Consider the following 17,675-nt stretch of genomic DNA (forward strand, 5'->3'; position numbering starts at 1 on the left):
CAACTTATCGACAGTGGAAGAACTAGTTCTGTTCCAACGAAATCAGTCGCAGCTCCAGTCAATTCGTCCGCCCATTAATTTTCAGTAATACCGGAATGACCAGGTACCCATAGAGGTAAATAGTATTTGAAATGATAAGTTCTTTGGGTTGAGTTCGACATCTCGAATCTGGCGAACTAAGTGCTTTCATGGATGCCTGACTGTCACAGCAAAAATAGATTCTTTTACCGCAAATACCCTGTTGAAGTGCCGCTTGTACGCTACACAGAATCGCGAAAATTTGTACTTGGAATACGATACACTATCGACCGAGCGAATGAGATTGGTATAATCTCATTTCACGACAATAGACGCCAGCACCGAATCGGCCCTCCAACAAAGAACCATCAGTATAACAAACTACGTATTCTTCAAGTTGACTACTAAGATTATTCACTCTAAAAAACTGTAATTTTCCGAGTGCTGCTTCAAAAATTATAGCAATTTATATATTTTCCAAAGTGCCAATGACAAAAACATCAGGCAAACATGGGCGGGGCCCCAAAGTTGTCCAAATGATGTGAAATTTGGCATCTTTGACAGTTGGCACAATATGAAGGGGGTATCTTTGAGAATTCAAAAATAATTGTTTTTTGCAATGCCCTAATGGTCACAGGTTGTGGATAATGCTTAGTCGCGATAGCAACCTATTTATGATTGACTATAAGTTTGATAGACGTTGTAGTTTCACCACGTCTCTAGGCCTAAATACCACAGGCTGTAAAGAAGCCCTGACAAAACGCGCTAGCATCGCCCTAAAATAAACACATAGCCAAAACTTCTTTTCTTGATCCCCCAGTGTTATCGGTGGGTTGGTGCAGGTCTAGCGAGCCGCTCGAAAAACGAAGCAGCTCTGGAAGTTCAGTAAGAATGTTGGGAATATATAACTGTTTTAAAAAACTATTAATATTTTATTTAAAATTTTAACAATAAATTTGTTCTGTGCATTGCTGATACGCAAAAAAGAACATAACAGATCCGGGCTACAAATCCAAAATCTTAAAAATTAACTGTTGTGTGCATGTGCAGCATTGATATTAATTTTAATTATTTGTCTGTATGCTGAGTATATTTTCACTCTCTATAACACCCTTTTAAGCGCCTGCCACCTTTGTTCAATGTGTTGGTTCATTCATGAATATATCAGCAAATTTCAGGTTATTATACGGTTTCTTGGGAACAAAGCATAGAGTTTGACACTAATTTACACACATTCCAGTGTTTGTAGGCCGAGTAATTAACCCTCCCTAAATAATCAAAAAGATCAAATATATAATCACCCTATTATTGTTTCTATTTCAGTTCATTTGTACTAAATTTCATTCCACCTAGATTATTGGTTTGTAAAAGAGCATTTTAAAGGATTCCTCTGTTTCGCAAGGACGATGCATTTATCAAGAATCTTTTGAATAAACCTATATCAGTTACGATATGTGTGGCTGAAAATTCGCTTCCCGCCATTCAGTTGCGCAGTAGCGGGGGGGGGGGGGGGGGGTGGGTTCCGGACGAAACCACCGCCCCCCCCCCCCCCCCCGAAATATTTTGGAGAATTTTGCAAAAATTCAATATGTTAAACAAAAATATGCCTAAAATTTTAAATAAAATCTCAAAGTTTCATTTGCTAAAGTTATCTTGTGAAAATATTTCCTTGTAGTGAAAATTGGCTGCAGACTCGACACCTACCTGACGGCACGGTGTGGAGGCTAGCTCAACCGCCGAGGACTATAACAAGTAGATCGCGGCGAAGCGAGGAGCTGGGAGCTTATTGGTTCACGAAACGGATATCGGTACCGAGAGAAATTTCGCCACATTCTGTAGTCCTTGACTGACGGCGAACATGGACTGGAAAGTGTGAGAGAAGTATCCCCATAGAGACCACCAGGCGATTCGCTACCGCATCAGCCAATGGAACCCTGCTGCAGCATGAAGAAGGACGGACCGCAAGCTAAAATGGAAGACGAAAGACTTTAACGAAAACCTAGTTACTTCGGCGAACAACGTAATCAAGTATGTTGATGCGGCTGATCTAACAAGAAGGATTGTGACGGCTTGTGACGATACAATGTCACGAAAACTAGGGCCATGCAGTAGACGGCGTACACGCTTCTTGTCTTAGATCCAGAAGACATGCTCAGATCGTAAGAACGGAGAGTGAGAGAGGAGCGCAAGCGACGTTTCGAGAAGGTAGGGACTCTTTAAAACGGGAGATCAAGCTTAGCAAGCCAATTGCCATAAGTAGCTGTGCTAAGAAATAAACGCCAATCCCTGGGGGACGCGTACTGAGTCGTCATGACGAAGACGAGGGTCCGTCGACACCAGCTAAAATATACCCGGGTAAGCTAAAGATAATCGTTGAGGGTCTCTTCCCGAATCACGATTCAACTACCTGGTCACCGACACCGTACGGCGAAGAAGAAGGAGGTAACACAGCCGAGTGGTAAGTGACTAACGACGAGCTCAAAGAAGCGTCAATGTGACTAAAATCAGAGAAAACCCCCTGTCCGGATGAAATACCAACCGTGGCGCTGAAAGCTGCGATCCTGGCATATCCGGACATATTCAGGATGCTACTGCTGAAGTCTTTAGATGATGGTAATCCCCGAAATGAGGAAGGTGCAGAAACTGATGTTGCTGCTAAAGTCAGGGAAGTCACCGGGCCATCCAGCCTCGAATAGACCAATGCTGCAGCGTGACATAAAAGAATGAGCCAGATCCTGAAGAGCTACTACCAGAGTAGAGCACTGCTGTACCAGACGAACAAACGGGCAATATGCAATGCGAGTCACAGCGGGCGTTCCTCAGGGCTCCATTCTCTGTCCAACACTTTGGAATGGGATGTACGATGGGTCTTAACACTGCGGCTTCCCAGGAAAGTGAAAATCATTGGTTTCGTGGACGATGTGTCACTAACGGTGAGACACTTGAAGAAATGGAGGTCTCGGTGACGGAGACAATGAAACCGCGAAAAGTTGAACAGGATGCTTCGATTGCTGGTCGTACGAGTTGCGATTGCGTACCGGAGGCAGTATGCTTTGTCGCCGAGATGATCCCCATCTGCATTACCCTGACGGAGGATATCAAGTGCTACAAACAATGAAACGCCAGAAACGTGAGGAAGATGATGAGAATCGATTAGATGGTGACGTGGCAGCAGGAATGGGACAATACGGAGAAAGGAAAGTGGACCTACCGGCTCATCCAAACCTATCGGCGTGGGTCAATAGAAAGCACGGAGAGATGACCTTCCACCTGACACAGCTCCTACCGAGCCACGGCTGCTTAAGGAGTATCTTCATCGGTGTGGGTACGCAACGTCAACACTGTGCTTGGAGTGTGAGATCGTCGAGGAGACACCGGAGCGTCTTTGAATGTCCGAGGTTTGAAGTCTTTGAATGTCCGAGGAGAGTCTTTGAATGTCCGAGGTTTGGAGTGATGTGCAGGGAGCTACTTAAAACGGTCCTCACCATCATCAACCCGGATAATGTAGCCTACAGAATGACAAGCAACGTAAAGACGTGGAACGCAGTAAACAGAGATATGATGTAGATCAGTGATTCTCAACCAGGGGTCCGCAGACCCCTAGTGGGCCACGAAGTCATTGCTGGGAGTCCGCGAAGAAAAATATATTTTCTGAGTGCATATTGAAATTTCAAGTCATGTTTCCTAACAAATTGAAAATAACATATTGATAGCATACAAAATTGATGTTTAACTATGGGGGTCCGCAGCAACCCAGTGTGATATCTAAGGAGTCATTGGTACGAAAAAGGTTGAGAACCGCTGATGTAGATCATGACCGTCTTACAACGGAATGGACATCGAACCTCCGAGGACTAGTCGAGTAGACTGCAACAGAGTAGCGAGTATGAGTCGTCGAAACGCCAGCGAACCGGACGTCACGCTCCATGCGGATTCGTCAGACCGGCCACGGCACCCCACCGGTTGTTCCGATAGAAAATAGCGAAAACCAAAGAAGAATCGATATTGGGAGACCTTTTTTCGCCAGGGAACTCTCCGGTAGCGTAAGCTAGATTCACCGCTGGGGACTAGACTGAGTAGACAGCGACGAGGCACCACTAGTCACGGGTCATCGGCGCACGAATGCACCGGACACCCTGCTTCACCAGAATCGCCGAACTGACCTTGGCACCTAGCTGATTAGCTCGATCTCGGGAGAACTTCTCGCGCCGAGGAATTCTCTGTCGGAGTAGGTCAGGTCCATCGTCGGAGAATAGACCGAGTTGTTCGCGAACAAGTTGAGGATCTAAATGAATCATCAAGGAAGTAGTGCTAAATGGCCCAAGAAGAGAACTAAAGGGCTTAAAGGAGTTGGGGTGCTAAATGGCACCGGCCACGGAGCCAAAGGGCTCAAGAAGTTGTAGTACTGAAACCAAATAAGAATCGGTATCGGGAGAACTTCTTTCGTCTGGGACCTCTCCGTCAGCGTAGTCAGATTCATCGCCGGGAACGAGACCGCGTAGATCGCGACGATACACCACCAGCCGCGCCGGGGCTCCAGCAAACCGGATGCCCTACTCTACCGGAATCGCCGAACTGCTCGCAGCACCTGGCTCGTTGGCTTGCTTTCGAACTTCTCTCGCCGGGGAACTTTTCGTCGGAGTAGGCTAGATCTATCGTCGGGGACTAGACCGAGTAGTTCGCGAACCAGTCGGAAGCTCAACGAGGAAGTGGTACTGAATGGCACAAGGGAACTGAAGGGCTCAGTAAATTAGACAGTCTGAAGTTTGCCGCCCAGATTGTCCTCGTAGGGGAAGAGCATTAATTCTATACCAACAGCTTTACTACCTTGACTACCCAAATCCGTTCCCTGAGTTGTTAGTTTTGAACATTTTGTTCCTGCTCAGAATGTTTTTGAACATTTTTTCATATATATACAAAAAAAATTCATATCCCCCCCGAAAAATTTTCTTACTACGCCACTGCCGCCATTTGATAGATTGCCACAAAGTAAGGGACCATTCATAAATAACGTAACGCGAAAATTGCCCAAAATTGACTCCCCCTCCTCCCATGTAACAAATTATCACAAATTTCTCTATCCCCCTCCCCTCCCTTATTACGTAACAAATTCCTCGAAAAAAAATTTTTGTTCAGTAAAAACATGTTACGTAACGATCTAGCTTACTCCCGGGAGTGGGCGTAGCGTATTGGTAAATCGATTGCCTTGTACGCAGCGCACCTGGGTTCGAGTCCCGACCCCGCACATAGGGTTAGAAATTTTTCCTAAGAGATTTTTCTAACCCGAAGAGGTGAATGACCTTAAGGTTAAAACCTCTATAATTGAAATAAAAAAAAGCTTACTCCCCCTCCCCCATATGTCACAACATGTCACAACGTCTCGTACCCCCTCCCCCCTAAACGCGTTACGTAATTTATTAATGGTCCCTAATTAACATATCGTCGCTGTTGTGCTGTTTTGCACATTTCGAGAAAAACGATTTTTAAAGTTTGAGATTGAATATCTTGAAACTGGTATCAACAATTCTGTTTTAATCTTTCAAATATTACGAAGATCAGTTGACTATGTTGCGAGTTTTTACTATAAATGTAAACAAAAGTCGCGCTCACACGTGTCATAGGTGTGCTTGGATGACAAAATTTGTATGGCGTGTCATAATCGTGCATGGAAAATTTTCCATAGAATAAAATCATCAATTATTAACTTTTATTCATATCTTTGCACAGTGTTTTAAAACGTCGTTTTCGGGCTCAAAATTAATAGCGTCTAAACCGTTGACTTTAGAAGTATAGTTTGTTCGGAGGAGTTGTTGTTCCTATGATTGCGCATTCACAGAAGAATACCGTTCAGTGATTAATTCACCTATAAGTGACTTACGAAATTTATTTTCCGAACTAATTATAATAGAGACTTTGTGTCTTCAGCAAAGTTGTAGCAAATGTTACTACAAAAGAAATTGCTGAAGACACCATATATCTAGCTTTAATAGTTTACAAGTTATGGAACATATTATATGGAAGACCACTTAAAATTAGTTTTTTCATGATAACTTTTTTAGACTTTCTTCTATGTTTTTGGAATCTTCTACAAAGTTGTTTGGGGTATCAAAAAACATATTTTTGCTGAACATCGTTACATCCTATCTGTTGAATTTAAAAGGATATTCCAAATTTTACGATATTTTTGGGGTAACTTCCACCTTAAACAACTCATTAAGGAGCAAAAAGGAGCAACCAACATCATAACATACTGAAAGTACTAGTTTTTTACTTTCATATAGTGGCCCGATTATTAGTCGACGCGATTCTCCCCGAGTGTTATGTTCAATACAATATGCCATCGCAGTGGTATAAATAGAAATATTCAAGCTCACTGCGACAAACAGCTTCGTGTTTTCATGGTAAATTGCATAGAACACTCTTGCCTATAACATGGAATGCATATGGTTTGCCTTTCAAAAATTGAAGTGTAGATTTGGATGTGTTTAATAATGTCGATATTTTGATTATAAATAAGATAAATAAATTTATTTTTAATAAACGTTTTCTCCGTCATCTTCAAACCTTTCAAGCTTCTTCCGCTAGAAGAGCTTTAGCGTCTTCTAAAAATCGTTTTATACTTTTTTTTACCCGAGCTTCAGTCATGACAGGATGCACATTGTGAACAGGTGACGTTTATCAAGCTCCATTATAAATGTCACGAAAGACATTAACACACCTTCTGGTGGGATTTCCATAATTTTTTCAAGCTTACCAGTATCCACTGATTGTCTAAATTTCACTTGACCCACTTTTCGAACGCACGATATACTACGTTTAGTACTTTAATCTTGATTGTGGTCAAAGTTCTCTTTTCCTTTTTTTGGACATCGATGAATATGTTTTATGCAATTTACCATGAAAGAATGAAGCTGCGATAAACAGCGCGCTTGAATATTTCATTTTATACCACTGCGATGGGATATTGTTTTGAACATAACTCTCGGGGAGAATCGCGTCGACTAACAATCGTGCGACTATATAAAAGATAAAAGCTTGCACTTTTAGTATGTTATGTGGTTGTTTGCTCCTTAACGAGTTATTTAAGGAGGAAGTCACCCCAAAAATATCGTAAAATTTGGAATATCTTTTTAAATTCAACAGATAGGAAGTAACTATGTTCGGCAAAAATATGTGTTTCGATACTCCATACAACTTTGTGGAAGATTCCAAGGAGATAGGAGAATTTCTAAAAAAGTTATCCAGAAAAAACTAATTTTAAGGGGTCTTCCTATAATATGTTCCATAACTCGTAAACTATTAAAGCTAGATATATGGTGCCTTTAGCAATTTCTTTTGTAATAACATTTGCTACAACTTTGCCGAAGACACATAGTCTCTATCTTCATTAGTTCGGAAAATAAATTTCGTATATCACTTATAGGTGAATTAATCACTAAACGGAATACTCCTGTGGATGCGCAATCATAAGAACAACAACTTCTCCGAACACACTATACTTCTAAAATTAACGGTTTAGACGCTATTAATTTTGAGCACGAAAACGACGTTTTAAAACACTGTGCTTTGGTTTCATTTGGTCCATAAACAATCGGTGAGATGCATTTTGAAGGAAATGAGTCAGGTAATCTAGAAAAAAGAAAGGTTACAGTGTTGCCAAATATACTATATTTCCATTTTAAAACTTAAATTGCTTTTTTTCTCATAATTTGTGCATTTTTGTTTTGAAAATGATTATTGCATTGTTTTTCAGATAGTTTTACATATAAAGACATCTTATACTTTAAGATAATTTGAGCCAATCCCCAGACACAGTCCTTTGAAGCAAAAAATTAAGAATTTCCCAGCTCGTTTCTCGCTATATCTCAGTGACCACGCAAAATGTCAAAATGCCGAAAAACGCCACTTTGTAGAGATTTTTTAGACAAGTAATGTGGCATATCTAACTCAGTTTACCCCAAAATAACGTTTGTCATAAGATAGCACAATAGCAACGATATGCCATCGAATAGCCAGCTTCACCCTTATGATTATGTTACTAACATTATCTCCACAATTCGAAATATTTTGATTAAGGTACACGGAATCCTCTGAAAAAAAAATCACGTATATACAAGGGTAATTATGAACTGTCCAGTTTCAGTAGAAACGAAACGAAAACTTCATTTAATTTGAATTACCCTGTTTCCTGCAATTAGAAGTCCATCGACCTTGCTCTAATCGAGTGTTCTTGATGATGATTATGTAGCAACTACGATTGAATTGATGACTGTTACAAACACACAACTATTATGTACTTTGGGGCAGATTTGGAACAATCGAAACCGACAAACCACAACGAAACGAAACAGGGGAAAACAATGGGTTATTATTAGTAAATCGCATGCTAATGTAACACAAAGCTAGGTACGGTTTGAGCGGGCGGTGAATGGTGCGTTTTATTGCATTTCTTTTACAAGTGATGTCGGTCCATGTAAAATCTTACAGAAGAACGATTCTTTGAGAAATGATCCATGGGTGCAAAAACTTCTATCTATTACTATATGTACTTGCGGGTGAAACTCAGGCATGGGGATGTTGTGTGACTCTAAAGGTGCAGCTTTTACTATCGAATACCGAAACGGGGTCTACAACACAGACCAATAACAAATCTTACGTCTAATGTCAGCGCTAAAATTCTCGGCACGTGCCGTAATACTAGACGTTGCTGTTGCGACCGAGATAGAGGGAGAGGAGCCAGCCGCTGTCTTTTTGCGGCCACGACTGGAGCTATTGCTACCGGCTCCGCCGCCTCCGCTAGGGCTGCTGATGGTGGATGCTGTGGAGTTGGCTGCCGATGCAGAATTGCGTACACGAATGATTCTGGGCTGTGCCAGACGTTTGTTACGAATGAACTGATTGTATAGGATTAGGTGCTCGAGCACGGTCGGGTGGTCGGTGTTATCTAATAAATGGGTTATTTCCGTGATTGAACGCGGTAGAAATTACACAATGCAAAAATGGTTTATGGTTAAATGAACATTCAGTAATGATAATATTAGCTAACAACTTATCGCTAAACAAAAGCAAATTTGATTAATAACTTACTTTTGACCTTCAACCAGGTATAACTGGATTTTTCTCCTGCTTCGTTGCTAGCAAGACACTGGAACATTGCCGAATCCTCCATACTGAGCTTTTTGATCACCAGTGAGTGGTCTTCCAAGACCGTGTACCGATCCGTGGACAAATCCAATCCTTCCGCGTTTCTGAACCACGTAACGTAAGGAGTGGGTTCGCCGATTACATCGCAAGGAAGCACCGTTTTTGAGCCATAATCTCCTAAAGTTTCCGTTCGGAAAGGTGTGAAAAATGATGGAGGTTCCTGCACCGTCACTGTAGCTACCGAATAAACTGTTGGGTGCCCACCGGTTCGCATTTGCACTTGACACGTGTATTGACCGGTGTGCGTTAGATTCACATACAACAACGCAAGAGTTCGGTTCCACGGATCCGTATGGGCATACTGAATCCCGGCATTTTCGACGGGAATTCCATCCTTGAGCCAAATAGTTTCCAACTCATGCAACGGCCTGGCGTTGGCAATACACTCCAGCTGCACAGTCTGTTCACCGCGCACCACTTTTATACTTTTCGGCTCCACTATGATCTCCGGGGCAACCTCTCCGTATGAACTACCCGTTATGTTAACCCGAATAAATGCACTGATTTCCTCCTTGCCGATTTGCGTATTGATGGCACGTGCTCGATAGGACTTCATATCGTTTTCGTCGACGCTGAGAATGATAAGCTGATTGTCGGCCGTCGTTGCGTACTTGATGTCGTAGTTCAGCGGACCTTCCTCCGTCTGCCAGGTAACCGACGGTTCGGGGACGGACTCTATCCGCGATAGGTTCAGTACCGCCGGGTAGCCCGACTGTACCGAGACGACCTGTTCGGTGAGATCCTCGAAGACGCTCATATCTGGTGAAGTAGAGAAAGACAGAATTGATATGTCTTGGAATAATATATATAGAGGATGTGTTGATTAAAAATTGAATACTCACATGCCACAACGACATCAATTTTTTCACTAAATATCGTGCCCGCATCATTCTTCGCTAGGCACTGGTACGATCCAGCGTCGTCCCTTGTTGTACTTTGAATCTTTAGATACTGACTATTGTCGAAATCTCCTACTGGTACACCGTTCTTCAGCCACCGGTACATGGGTTGTGGGTAACCTACAGTGAAAAAGAAGAACATTGGTTAAATATGGTTAAAATATTAACAGATTGGTTCTTTTACAAGCGGGAAATGGGTATGCAATTTTTGTTTCTGCCATTCGTATAAAATAATTTGCATGTAAGGGAAAACGTCCCACTTCGTTCCAAATACGGATATCATCATAATATATGTATTGAACAATATTTGACTGTAGATTGAAACTTGGAAAAGTTACGATTCTAAAAGTTAAAACTATTAGAATCGTAACTATTCCAAAATTCAATCTACAGTATGAGTATCAATTTGAAGAGCATGTCTATGATAGTATTCGTATCTATTTTAAGTTCAGACCATATTGCGTTCTGATCGAGTAGTGAACCTTTTTGATATTTATTAGAAAGGTTGAATAATAATAATACAAGTTTCTGCAAGGGTTGATTAATGTCTCAAAGTTTCCCCACGAAAAATCAAGATGAGCATATATTTACGAGCTAATTTATAAATGATGAATCTTTTAACATTATTCTTCAACGCCTGATGCGACATAACCCACAGCAAAGCTTTGCTATGAATATCTAACGAAATTTATCAGCACTGCATGAGTACGTTAGACGACACGAATTTTCACCCAGAATCCAGAAGGCAAAAATTGACCTCAGATATAATGTATCTATATAGGTACGATACGATAGTAACAAATCTTTAACCGGCAAGAAATCCAACGATCAGACGGGCAGTTTCAATGTGCGTGTCATTCCGGATAATAAGTATGCAGCATCCGAGCTGAAATCCATGTACATATCTTTCCAGGGAAAGCGAATGTATAAGATAATGTAAACCGACGAAAAAGACGGTTGAAATTACACTCTTCCTGTGTTTTAAGTGGTGAACAATTTAGGTATGGGCGGCTAGATGGAGGGCAGTGGAAAGAAATCTAAATATATAAACACTTATAGCTATTAACCAGAGGGCGAATGTATTGATAACATAAGTGGTATTTAATTGCCACTGTCAAGGCCGTGCGAGCTTTTTGGGCTGGTGAAGTGAGTAATAAGAAGGTTCATGTGAATAGGCGAACGTGCTTCAGATCAGGCCTTGCTTTATTTTTTGTATTTTTATCATACCATCGGTATCCACCGTGCACACTGTTTAAAATAACGTGTTGCTTCAAATATTTTTTATCGATTCTTGGAAAGGTAAAAATCAAGACATGTCAAAAAAATGGCAAAGGTTTATATTGAAATTGAGCTACGGTGAAACAACAAAAAACAAGGTAAACTTGAATTTAGCAAAAAAAAACATTGAACATGTTTGAGTTTGTTTCGTTGAAAAATATTACATAACATATATTTAACGACAGTCGAATGGGTAAAAACTTGCTAACTACGGCAATTGTATCTTACTCGGACGATGATTGGATAAGTATGAACAAATTTCCTATTTCCATGTTTTAAACATCTACGTTAAAATCTCCCGAGACAACCATCGGAGTCTTTTTCCAGGCGTAGGGAAACAAGCTGCGTGTAACGAAAAATTTCTATTCATTCATTGTCGAACAACAAGAAACGTTTTAATAACTTTTAGCCTTGCTTTTGGTAAGATTGAGGGATATCAAGAATCAGTACGACTGGCTCAAATAGCGATCCCCATGTTGATTGGAGATTTGTGCCTTGCCATGATTTGTCATTTCATCATTTCCCTGACGGGAAATGATTGAGGAAGTGGTAAGGTTAGGGATAAGGAAAATAACGGCACAGAGAACATAGACAATACTGTTGTATTCTTCACTCCCAAGGGAATAAAAGATACTTCTCGATAAGAGGACATCTGAACACCCACGAGTAGATATTAAGATAACAAAACGAAAACAACTCCGAAGAGTCACTCAAATTTGGCTTAAACCGATTTAGATTTATAAGCATTCGCCGTGACTTTGGGAAACCAACCAATTTCCAAAACTCCAATTTCTATTTCAGCCAGGTACAGTTTTGTTCGTTATCCGGAGAGAACCAACAGTACCATACCTTAAACCAAACCCACTGAAACTGGGGATGAATGATTTGGGAGAGATTGAAAAGATATTTTAACAAATCATCCCTCAGCGCAATCGAAAAGTGACTTTTCTCCAACCTTGCTTGCACTCGATAAGTTTTGAGACTCCAAGACTCTATATTATGAGTCGAAACATTGTTCGAGAAAGCACTTGTGCAATTGTGTTTTTTTCTTTGATTTTTAGCAAAATTTTACGCATTTTAAGGATTTAGAAGGAGCACGCTCCTCGTGATTGGCAGTATTCACACATGATGTTGTGGAAAGTGATTCAATTTTCGATTCACCGAAAATCCGAATAGGAGTGGATATAATCTGCACGTATTACCAGTTTGATCAAAAAGAGTGGGAATTTACATTAAAGAAAAGTCTACACAATTAAATTCAATGTTGTACTACCAATTACTCAAAATTGAACTATTACACAGTAGAACCGCAAGAGGTTACTACAGCTAGACGTTTAAATAATCAAAGACGATGAACTTGTTCAATAGCGACGGTTCGAGCTCATTGAGTACGAGCCAGTTTGCCATCTCATGCGTAATACATCAAACAGATTAAGGTATAACCGCCACGGAACTTTTATAAAATCGAATGCTTTTCATTAGCTTATAAATTTGCTCATACCCTCGAAAATAAGGAAAAATCCTACAATATAAGAGTTATTGATATGTCCTTCTGAATAATTTGCGAAGTATTGTTTATTTCTCCTTAAGTGTTAATAATTCGGTAACAAGGTACATAAAAAACAAATGTTAGCACGATACAGAGAAAGTTTATTTAATTTCCATATAATAATGCTACAATAAAACATCATTTCCTCAAATTTTCATGGCAAAGCACTGAAAATTGAGTGAGAGTGAATCTCCGAAGGCGCCTGCTAGAGATTCATTCTCACTAGCCTGGTTTTAAATATTTGCATTAAGAATTTAGAATAATAGTGTTCAAATATTGCATTATTGTACGGAAATTGACAAAATTGACAAAATAGACTCTCTGCATCACCAAAAACAATTTTTGATGGCGTATTTTTTCCGAAAATATTTTACCCCTCCTTTCCATCTCCCACTATATTTTTTTCGAGGAGCTAGTATACAACAGCATAGATTTTATAACCCAAAAAACTAACCTGTGGTTAAAATGTCTACAATTAAAAAAAAGAGTAGTTCCGACATCATAATCAAACTCTTTATGTACTACATTGGTGACCCGGAAGAAGGCCGATGATTGATTGTTCGCGAAACAGCAGATTTTATTTCGAGCTTATATTGCTTCATTTCGGAACGAGATATTTGATTGTCTCTTCAGACAACAGCTTACTAACAGCGTACGTAGGAGAATTTAATCGAAAAAACCTGGCTGAAATTATTTAATTATTTGTTTGCCACCGAAATTAATATTCTTATTTTCGAGAGTCTTCATACGGGATGATCGCGATGGCATGTTCGTCTGTATGCATCATCGCGAAGAGCTGGGGCGTTTATAAGTTACCATGTTCAATTGCATGGGCGTTTTCATGTCGCGTGTGCTAACGTGTATATAAATTCGCGTGTATAAATTCGATTTTATAACCACGTGTCCATTCGCATACTCGCGTTCGTTGTTGGATGATCGCGCTAACCGTGAATCTGACACTTAATTTTCAGTGCACGGATCAGATGCTAGAAGAGAGTGAGTTCTCCTATATTTCTAGAGTTCCAAAACTTGTCGCCATGGAACGTGTTATCTAGTGGATATGCGCGTCATTTTTCTGATTGTTTCAACTGAAGGCCTAGACTGCTAGGGCCGATAATAGACTTCCGGACGTAACCGATTCATGATTACGCGAACAGGGCCGGCTAAAACGTTCACCTAGTCACCGGGGTGTTATCCTGTTTGCGAGATCGCGGAGGTAGGAGTACGTGGATAATCGTGAAAGGCTCGAGCGTTTGTATGTTAACGTTTTTGTCGCGTGTGCTAGTGTGTACAATGTAACTTCGCGTACATACATTCGATTTTATAGCCGTTTCGATAATACGTAAATCCGCGTGTATTCTAGAATGATCGCGCGCGGACCGTGAATCTTATAGATGATTTTTAGTGCATGTCTCACATGCTAGAAGAGAGTGAGGTGCCCCATATCACTAAGGTCATGTCTCCATGGGACGCGTACTAAAAACTACGACTATTACTACACTAACACTAGTTGGCTTCAATTTTTACATTTCTTTGATTTGCCTGTGTACAATGACGAAGTCGACCGACAAATCGATACACAATGACTCCCACTGCGAGCCGTGTCTACCAACACTACCATTATGCTGTACAACAATGTTAGCAAACACGGCCCACAGCAAAAGCCAGTCAACGCCGACCCGCTAGCGTGCACAGGCTAATGGTTGATCGATAGTTTAGGGTGGTACATCTTAAAGCAATTGTCTGGCAGAGGTTTTTTAAAACTGATGCACAAATATGCTTGATGATGTTTACAATACCGTCAAACCCATTAACATAGGGGAGAGATGTACGATGCCAAATGAGTAGATTTTGAACTTAAAATGTATGCATGTATATATTTTAAATATTTGCAAAAATATTGAGGCATTCCCTTCATTGGGCTTCATTTTATTTATTTAATTAAACATTTTTACAATTTTAAATTTAATAAATACGTTTGCTTCATTGTCAATATTAACTGAATTTTCAAAGTCTGCCATTTTTAAACATTCGTTTTTTTTTTCTCTAAGCTGATGCCGTCAATTTGACGAACAGAGCACATTTCTGTCAAGATCACCTTGATAGAAATGTGGTCGGTCTTGTTTTTGACATATAAAATAGTAATTGAATGTTGAAAATCGCTAAGTCGTGCGTTCAATTATATTTTAGAATTAGTTTACAAACATTTTGCTTCATAAAACAATTTTGTAGGTTCTATATTTCCGGAGAAAACCATGGTTAATCGCGGCGCGAAAAATAAAAAAACGCCGCATCAGTGGCAAAGAGACGGCTTTGGGAAAACGAATTCCAGCGAAAGTGATTCCCAAAGGCCTAAGTCTTTTTCCGTGGTATTTACTGGTATTTAATTGCTAATTAAAAAGGTTTGTCCAGAAATAATTCATACACACTCATATCTCATCTTATCGGCTAAGTAATACCAAGATAAATTTGTTTTATCGACAATCTCGACCAACGAATTCACGAAACAAATAAATAAATATCTGTGAGCGTTTAATGTAGCATCTTGATTGTTGAATTGCCAAAAATGATTTAAAACCTTCGCGTAGCTTATTGCTCCGACTTCCACTTCGTGACGCCAATGGTTAATATACGGCTTTGAACTACCAGACCCCCTTGAATTATACGTGTTCAAATTTCAAGTGGGCATATTAACCTCAATTTAAATCGAAATCGTATCAAACTGTAGTAAGTGTCATATTTCTTTATAATGAACAAACACTTGTGATTTTTTGTTTTTAATATTAAATTTTTTTTCTGTCCTCCTGTAAAAATTGCAAACGGCGGTTATACGACTTTGAATAGCCACCCTTCAACTGTTCTGCAAACTTGAATATTTATTTCATATTTCATCCTTTCAGATCCCCACTTGAGATCATATGTAAATATCGAATCACCTTTAGCATTATTTTTTCACAATCATTAAATTGAAAATTCGAGAAAAAAATTGACGGTGGAACGACTCATTCGGTAGAATGACTTTCGGCGAAACAACCTTACGTAAAATGACTGTCAGCGAAATAATCCAAACCCAATATTAATTTAATTTGTAATTGTCGAACTTTATGTATGTATGCATGTATCTCAAAGCTGTGACAAAATTATAAGAAAAGGTTTATATAGCTGAAAATTCGGTTTTATTTTGGGTTACTGCATCCATTACAGCTATCAGTTTTGAAATTCCCTTATTCATTTTTCGTCTATTTTTATGTAAACCCCCATTTGAAAGCGTTTGTCGTTGAAGGGTTAATATACACGTCAACAATAGTACCCTGTAGTAATAGCAGAAATGCTTGACAAAACTAGTAAAAATCACTAATTTTTCAACCATATGACAACCGGTTTGTAGAAGAGTTATCAACTACAGGGCGTCTCCATAGGAGTATTTTCAAAAACATAGATATAAAAACTATAGCGCAAAAATGTGCAAGATTAGGCCTACCAAGGTAGCAATTGTAGTTTTATAGCACACTACAAACGCATTATAAGTTTAAGGAAGAACTTCAAAATTACCATAAAACCACAATTGTTATATATTTTAAAACCACACAAAATTTTAAGTCAGATTCATGATAAGTGACCCATAGTACACCATCTCAAAAATTGTAAGGCATATAAAGATAAATTACTGACATGACATTCAAATTCTCAATTGCTTTTTCTTGATGCAAAACAAGTGTAAACGATTTTTGCACGTAAAGCTTACATATATAATTTAAAGCAATCATTTTTCTTTCCAACGAATTCAAAAAAACAAAAAACTTCAATTGGCCGTATAATTCTTGAGATGTCGCCATTTGAGGTTCGAAGGTATGGAAAATTCATATGAATTGAATTGAACTGAAATCCTCGACATCACTTGCTTCAAAGACATGTTTAAAATTCATTTTTAATCCAATTAACGTAAAATTGTGAGATAATTTTATTCAGTCTAAAAAAAATATTTGCAAGAAAATCACAAGGTATTGATTTTGGGGGTTTTGTCACTCGTCGTGCCACTGTGTGTCGTTATGGCCCATTTGGTAAAGAAGCGTACTTAGTGAGTAAATGAACGTCGGTTCAAGCCTATGTAACACCGGTTGCCTTTTTTCTAGTGACGTACTACTATGGTCATGCAATTTTCATATCGCACACGTAACATTCCGTTATATTTGAAGGACGGTTTTGGTAACAGCTTGGTCAATGGGAATTTGCAGGGTTCGCTTAAACTGTGCAATAAATGCCATCGCACCACCAATTCGAGGTACCCACTGTCGGTCGAATCAGCCAGACTGGTCGCCCAAGTGAGCTAACAAACGTACCATTGTAGTGCCAGTCTCGCCGCCATATAGGCAGCCGGAAAACATTTATTGACAAAAAAAAAACATCATTCCACAGACAGAAGCACGCAATGGCTCGCAGCACGTCCAGTACTGTTACTGACACTACGAGTTGAAAGAGTTCCAATACCAAGGCTCATCGTCATCGTCAGCCCAAGGAAAACAGTCAATTAATATTGTCTAGCGAGAATATTGCGTCATTCGTGCTATGAAGAAAGTATTTCTGAAACAACATTTTTGTAAAACTCTAATTATAGTTATTGTCATTTGCAACAAAGTGCATTAGCACATATTAGGTATTTTTTGCTGTTGAGCGAACACCGGAAACGACGATGCAACTCAAGTTCAATAATACATACGACTGGTAAA

The 17,675-nt window shown here is 39.6% G+C and overlaps 1 protein-coding gene across 11 annotated transcripts in view; it reads right to left on the bottom strand.

Annotated features, from left to right (window-relative positions):
- LOC131679090 (protein sidekick) overlaps window positions 1-17,675 on the bottom strand; it is a 245,334-nt gene that overhangs the window by 18,309 nt on the left and 209,350 nt on the right. For 7 of the 11 annotated variants that reach the window (XM_058959689.1, XM_058959680.1, XM_058959657.1 and 4 more), the window contains 3 exons: window positions 10,065-10,241; window positions 9,106-9,981; window positions 8,675-8,962 (listed from right to left, as the gene is read on the bottom strand). In XM_058959689.1, coding sequence (XP_058815672.1) covers window positions 8,675-8,962; window positions 9,106-9,981; window positions 10,065-10,241 — 1,341 coding nt within the window. The remainder of the gene's footprint in view (window positions 1-8,674; window positions 8,963-9,105; window positions 9,982-10,064; window positions 10,242-17,675) is intronic. The other 4 variants (XM_058959731.1, XM_058959723.1, XM_058959714.1 and 1 more) reach the window with 1 other exon arrangement.

The sequence above is a fragment of the Topomyia yanbarensis genome, chromosome 1 (genome assembly GCF_030247195.1).
Source record: "Topomyia yanbarensis strain Yona2022 chromosome 1, ASM3024719v1, whole genome shotgun sequence".
Taxonomy (NCBI): Eukaryota; Metazoa; Arthropoda; class Insecta; order Diptera; family Culicidae; genus Topomyia; species Topomyia yanbarensis.